At 40.7% G+C, this 7055-nt stretch overlaps 1 protein-coding gene across 1 annotated transcript; it reads right to left on the bottom strand.

Moving 5' to 3' along the window:
* Positions 1-464: 464 nt before the first annotated feature.
* On the bottom strand, positions 465-1487 carry LOC147404681 (uncharacterized). The gene is made up of 2 exons (XM_086437879.1): positions 1332-1487; positions 465-1271 (listed from the first exon to the last, which is right to left on the bottom strand). Exons 1-2 carry the CDS (start codon positions 1485-1487, stop codon positions 465-467), a joined length of 963 nt encoding a protein of 320 aa, XP_086294005.1.
* Between the last annotated feature and the right edge of the window lie 5568 nt (positions 1488-7055).

The raw sequence follows: 7055 nt of genomic DNA, 5'->3' as shown, positions 1-7055 counted from the left end.
TGCCAGACCATCCAAGATGATCGTTTTCCTGCCGATTAGATTCTGAACTTGGTAATTGAGTTGCCAACATTGATCGGTGGCATGCCCCGGTGCACCTATATGAAATTCACAGAATTGATTGGGATTGTACCCTAGTCCCTTTATCGTCTCTAGGTTTGGCGGCATTTTAGTGAGATATTCTCCCCTGAGTAGTACTGGGAGTAATTCGGATAGAGTCATAGGCAGACGAGTGAAGACTCGTGGGATTCTGTTGGGTCTACGCTGCTCGGTTTGATGATTCTGGGTAAATTGTGGGTTCTGACCAAATATAGGATTTTGACCAAATTGAAAGGCTTGCGGAATAGGTGCTGCTTGAGGCACTTTAAACAGGGGTGTCTACGACCTCTGGTTTGGTGCTGAGATGAAGAAAGGACGAACGGGTTGTACATTATTCACTTGGGCTTCATCCTTCTTCTTATTCAAGACTACCGATTTCCGTTGAGTAGACCCCCTGTTGGTGCCCCTAGATTAGACAAGTCGTAGATCAGTCTTGATCGAATATCGTCTTCAACTCGATCTGCCACTTGGACCAATGACGAGAAGCTTGCAGTTGTATGACCCACTAAATGCGTGTAGAATGAGTGGTCCAGAGTTGAGATGAATATGGTGTTCATTTCTTGTTCAGTCATTGGTGGCTTAACCTTAGAAGCCGATTCTCGCCACCTTTGGGCATATTCTTTCACACTTTTCTTTACCTTCCGAGTCATCTTGGCTATTTCATTTCTGTCCAATCCCATGTCTGTGTTGAACCTGTATTCCTCCAAGAAAATTGTGGTCAGATCCTGCCAGCTTTTAATCCGAGAATGATCTAATTGAGAGAACCATGAGAGAGCCGCCCCTGTTAGACTCCTTTGGAAGAGCTGAACCAACAACATGTCATCGTCACCAAACTGGCACATAGACCCACAATAGAGCTTCAAGTGGGACAGAGGACACCCAATGCCATTGTATTTTTTGAAGTCGGGACACTTGAACTTTGGCTGCAATGATGCATTAGGGTACAGGCACAGATCTCTGAACCTCATTCCATTTGTGGAGTCTTTGCCTTTCATCTTTCTGATCTCTTCCTCGACTGCCTCGAGCTTACTTGTAAGTCTCTCCTCTGTGGTACTCCTTACCTCAGCTACCCTGAATTGACATTCTTCCTCTTGAACGACCGCATGTCGTGGTGGATTGCAGTGAATGTGAATTGGAGGTCCTTGATTGGCAGGAGCGGTGGGTGGTGAGGTATTCTGTGCTTGCGGAGGTTGTTGTTGTGGTTACTCTGGCATGGCCTAATTTGAGCCAGAAACTTGATGTTGGACAGCCTGGATGATACTTGGGTTGGCCATCAACAGATCAAGAATCTTATCGTGTTTTTCTAGTGCCTTCACTACCAACTCAAGCTTTGAGGCGAGATCCGTTACTACTTCTGTCGTTGTCTGCTGAGGTTGCTCTGAAGTGCTCATGGTTAGTTGTGAGCGTAAAAAATACGGAGGATTGTCGGGTGGTAAGTACTTCTTTCTGGGTCGTTTGGCCACCTGTGAATAAGAGGTTAGGCGTTAATATATCATTTACATAATGAAGATGCATGATGATTTATTAGGTCAGATTGGATTAATTGGTAAAGTTGTATTAAGAAAATCCTGAATTTCGTTGAGGTTGGAATTTTTGTTAGCACGGAGCTGGGGTTCGTCGGCAAGGAGCCAGATATTGATTAGCACAGAACTGAGGTTTGTCAGCACGGAGCTGAAGGTTTATTGGCGCGGAGCCGGAAGGTTATCGGCACGGAGCCAAAGGTTTGTCAACACGGAGCTGGAGGTTCGTCGGCGCGGAGCCAGAGATTTGTCAACACGGAGCCGGAGGTTTATCAGCACGGAGCCGAAGGTTCATCAGCACGGAGTTGGAGGTTTTTCAGCATGGAGCTAGAGGTTTAACGGCACAGAGTCGAAGGTTCATCAGCACGGAGCCGGAGGTTTGTTAGCACGGAGCCGGAGGTTTATCGGCACGGAGCCGAAGGTTCATCAGCACGGAGCCGGAGATTTATCGGCACGGACCGAAGGTTCATCAGCACGGAGCCGGAGATTTATCGGCACGGACCGAAGGTTCATCAGCACGGAGCCGGAGGTTTGTCAGTACGGAGCTGGAGGTTTATCAGCACGGAGCCTTAGGTTCATCAGCACGAAGTCAAAGATTTATGAGTACGGAGACGAAGGTTCATCAGCACTGAGCTGGAGGTTTGTAAGCACGGAGTTAGAGGTTTATCAGTTAGAAAAAACATTTTGTAAAGAAAGATTATTGTAAAAAGATTGAGTCGAAAAACCATTTTGTTAGTCTCTCAATTTAATTCTCTGAAATCAAGATCGACCAGTCAAATCCCTAAGGGAAAGGTGGCGCACAATGACACTCTTAAATCACCTTATTTCCTTAAATAGATGTAGTCTATCCCCCTCGTATCAACAGGGTAAAATCGTTCTTAAGCACCGACTTTGATCAAGAATTGCAATTGGTACTTTAAAATGTGTTTATTATTATTATTTTTTTTTTCAAATCTAGTTTGTTCGAAAATGATTGGATTTATTTGAATTGATCGACCAATTGTTGATCTTGATGGTTCACACATAGATTATGGACATGGTTGAGATTAAAGGATAGATATTGTTCGAGTTGGGTACGGGTTGTGGATCCGACTCGAAATGGATATGGGTCATGAACTCATTTTGGAAGTGAATATGGGTCGAAGATCCATTATGGGTCGTGGACCCATTTGAAGTGGATATGGTCGTAGACCCATTCAAAAGTGGGTATGGGTCGTGGATCCATTTGGAAGTAGGTATGGGTCATTGACCCATTTGGAAATGGAAATGGGTTGTAGACCCAGTTTGAAATGGGTATGGGTCGTAGACCCATTTGGAAGTGGATATGGGTCGTAAACCCATTTGAAACGGATATGGTTCGTGGACCCATTTGGAAGTGGGTATGGGTCGTGGACTCACTTGGAAATGGATATGGGTCGTGAACCCATTTGAAGCGGATATGAGTTGTGGACCCATTTGGAAGTGGATATGGGTCGCAGACCCATTTTGAAATGGATATAGGTCGTGGACCCATTTGGAAGTGGGTATGGGTCGTGGACCCATTTGAAGCGGATATGGGTTGTGGACCTATCTGGAAGTGGATATGGGTCGTGGACCCATTTGAAGCGGATATGAGTCGTAGGCTCATTTTGAAATGGATATGGGTCGTAGATCTATTTTGAACTGGATATGGGTCGTGGACTCATTTTGAAATGGATATGGGCCGTGGACCCATTTGGAAGTAGGTATCGGTCGTGGACCCATTTGAAAGTGGATATTGGTCGTGGACCCATTTTGAAGTGAGTATGGGTCATGGACCCATTTTGGTGTGGATACGGGTAACGGACCCGATTCGGAGTGGTTATGGGTTGTGGACCCGATTGAGGTTAATCCTCAATGATAGATGATGGTAAGGTTGATAATACGCCACATTGGGTCGAGATCAATTTCGATAAGTAGAGTGTAGGCGACCTCCGTTTGGATCAAACACAAAGTAGCGAGTGGTAGGCCCTAAGTTTGACGATAGAAATGATGTATTTAATCATTTTCAAGCCTTAAAACTCAAAAGAAAAATAGAGTCCAAGAGAAAAGTTGTTAGGATTGATGTAAGGGATGAAATGAGCAAAAAAAAATTTTTTTTTTTTTTTTTTTTTTTTAGGATCCGTTTTTAATGAACGGACCGAAGAGCTTTTGTACTGGTCTACTCTTTAAAAATGGACCAAAACCTTAATTTTCACAAAAAAAAAAACATTTTTTTTTTTTGCTTTTGTTTTTGTTTTTTTTTCAGATTTTGAGGCACATAGCCTCTGTTTTTTGGCTTGGGGTAAATTTTTTTTATTTTATTTTTTATTTTATGATGCAAAGCATAAAAAAATATAGATTTCCCCCTTTACCTAGGGTGACATGTAAGGAAACAAAGGAGAAAAAAAAATAAAAAATAAAAGCCTAAAATCTATACAACTTTGCCTTCAAGGGCTAAAAAAAATAAAAAGAAGATTACATGATACCCAAGGGTTGATACATCTTGACATTTGTGTCCTATGCCTCTAATCGTATTTTGATGCATGTGGCTATAGGTGGTTTGATGTTACTCAATCTTCAAACCTCCATGCACAATAAAATGTATACTTCTTAGGTTGGTGATTGAGGTGGATGTTCTCCTCCCTGCCTCCCCAAATGAACGATCTAGGGGGCTTGAGAGTATCGGCATCCGGGGTTAGATTTTAAAATAGGAGAAGGTGGTTTGTACAATGAGTTATGAATCGAATGTGCACAAGTGCATTACAAATGTGTATCAACCCTTACAACTTTGAATTACAACAAGATAATAAAATAAATATTACATGCATTCCCACAAAAAAAATAAAATCATAAACACAACAAAGTGAATCAACCACCAAATATGTTAGTAACAAAAATAAAACTAACAAAGAAAGTTGAATATTTTTTTTTGAAAGAAAAAAAAAAGACAAGAAAATGGCCAAGTCAAATTGGTTTGGACCAACTAAATCCTCAGTGGAGTCGCCAAGTTCTAGACATGAAATATTCACCATGAACCTCAATGCTACATTGTTTGGAGTCGCCACCATTCTTTTTTGGAAATGGGTGTGAATGGGCACCCAAATTCATTTTTTTGAAAACCATTTTTTCCATGGCATTGTAGTGACTCTCATGTATTGGAAAGGGCAAGGTCTATTTAAGATCTAGGTAAGGCGATCCGGTTAGATGATGGGGAAGGTGTTAGGCACCCCATCCTCTCCACCAAAGGTGGGTACCTTGCTTGGCCATTTTATTTTGTAAAAATTTAAGAAAATAAATATTAAAATGTATGAGAATGCATGACAAGGGTGGTAGGTGCATTATAGTGAAATGTCCCATTTTTAAATGGTTTTGATTTCAAAATGACATTAAGGGCATTCTATGGAAAAGAATGACTTATGTAGTCATATTAAATTTATGAATATGAATGTAGGTTTGAACTTTTAGAGAGACTCAATGATGGAGTTTCCTTGAGGCCAAAACCTTGATGCATGTATGCATGGCTAAAAACTTAGTGTTTCACCTCATCAAAAAGGTGACACATCTCTTCATCATTGCCATGCATAAGTGAGTGTGTGCATTGTGTACAATTTGATGCATGAAATTAAGGTAAAAAAGACTTCAACCCCTATCCTTTCGATCGAACCTTAGTCCAATCTATCGGGTATGGGAGAAAGTGTGCATTACATCCTAAGGGATTTCTAAAAAAGAAAATAAAGTAGAGGATTAGAAGAAGAAGATGCAAGCTTTAAAATAAATAACTACATCTTAACCCCACCTTGTCCCTTGGTGATTTTGAATGAACTTGATCTTGAGAAGTGAACTTAAGAGTTGAGTGAGGTGGTTGAACGTTGAGTGAGTTGAACTTTGGAAGATGAGAGAATGAGTAGGGATTTTGATAGAGCTTTAGGTTGAGAGATGGGGGCTTGAGAGCATGAATTGTTCTTAGAAAATGAGGGTATTTATAGAGTTTTTGGAGGACTTTGGGGGATAAAGTGGTCCAACCCTAAAAATAAAGAAAATGGACATGAGGTTTAAGTTGTTTCTTTTGGGATTTTCCATTTGTTTGAAGGTAAAGATGACATTTGTGAAGAAATCCTAAAAGTATTCTTTGATCTTTGATTTTTTGGTAAACAGAGGTGAGAGAACAAAAGTACTTTTGAGAGGGTGAATAAGGGAGTGACATGTGTAAAGGTGGAGTGGTAAGTAAAAAGTAAATCTTGGTTCATTTGTAAATAATAAATAAAGCAAGGGTAGAAGTATAATTTTATAATGGACTAATGGGAGAACTCCATGTATGTACTTGAAGATTCCCACATTTTGAGGGTATGATTGGAAGTTCTCTCAACTTTATAAATTATTACCAAATACCGAAGAACCTTTTTGGTTGACCAACCTTTTTGGGAAGGGCATTCTTGAGTTTTCACAAAGGGGGAGTTGACCCTCCAATTAGATAATGTATTGGGTATTGAAGGCTTATGGGAGATCAACATGTGTCATCTTTTGAGGGGGGTGAGAGAATGGGCTTGGTGTTGGGCTTAGAGTGAACTTGGATTATGGACTTTGGACTTTGAGAGTGGGCTAAAAGAATGGACTTGGATTTGGGTTAGAAGATGGACTTTATCTTAGGCTTAGATTGGATTAGGAAATGGACATTGGTTATGGTATGGGTGATGGATCGATTAATGAGGAAGGGATATGGATCTGGGTTGGTTCATGATAAGGGATAGGAAATTAGAGTGGATTAGGGACAAGGTTAAGCATACAAAATTATATGACATGGTGCATGTATGAATGTATGCATGAAAATGATGCCAAATAGCAATGCGGGTCCGTCGAAAATCTTGAGTTTTAAATCGGAATCAATTCGAGGAAATTTGAATTTTCCTAATGGGTTTGTGCAAATTGGGGTGTCTACAATGGGTATAGTAGTATTGCCCCAATGTGGAGATAAATGTTGTGTTCATTTCGATTTCTATCATGAAAAGCTTCACCTATGAAAAATGACTCCCTCCATCGTTGGGCGTACTCCCTGATGGTCTCTTTGGGTTTCCTCATCATCTTATCTACACCTTGCCTATCCAACGCTACATCTATGTTGAATCTATAGTTACCCATGATGGCAGTGGCCAAGTCTCTTCAGCATCAGATTTTGTTATGATCCAATTGAGTAAACCATCTTTGTACTACCCTAGTTAAACTCCTTTGAAACATTTGCATTAAGAGCTTGTCATTTCTTCAAAATTGGCACATAGCACTACAGTATAGTTTCCGATGGGTGAGAGGGCATCCAATGCCATTATATTTCTCAAACTCCAGACACTTGAAATCCATCGATGATACGAAGTTTGGGTAGAAATATAGTTCATCAAACCCAAAGCTATCTTGGGAGTCTCCCCCTTTTAATCGATTCAATTATTT

Source organism: Akebia trifoliata, chromosome 4, assembly GCF_017979445.1.
Source record: "Akebia trifoliata isolate Shusen 1 chromosome 4, ASM1797944v1, whole genome shotgun sequence".
Lineage (NCBI taxonomy): Eukaryota > Viridiplantae > Streptophyta > Magnoliopsida > Ranunculales > Lardizabalaceae > Akebia > Akebia trifoliata.
The sequence above is the reverse complement of the archived record's forward strand: the minus strand, read 5'-3'. Positions and strand labels throughout refer to the sequence as shown.

Coding starts and splice junctions, on each gene's coding strand:
- LOC147404681 (XM_086437879.1), bottom strand. CDS start 1,487: ATGAGCACTTCAGAGCAACCTCAGCAGACAACGACAGAAGTAGTAACG. Junction 1,272..1,331: donor TCCAGGCTGTCCAACATCAA/GTTTCTGGCTCA, acceptor CCGCAAGCACAG/AATACCTCACCACCCACCGC.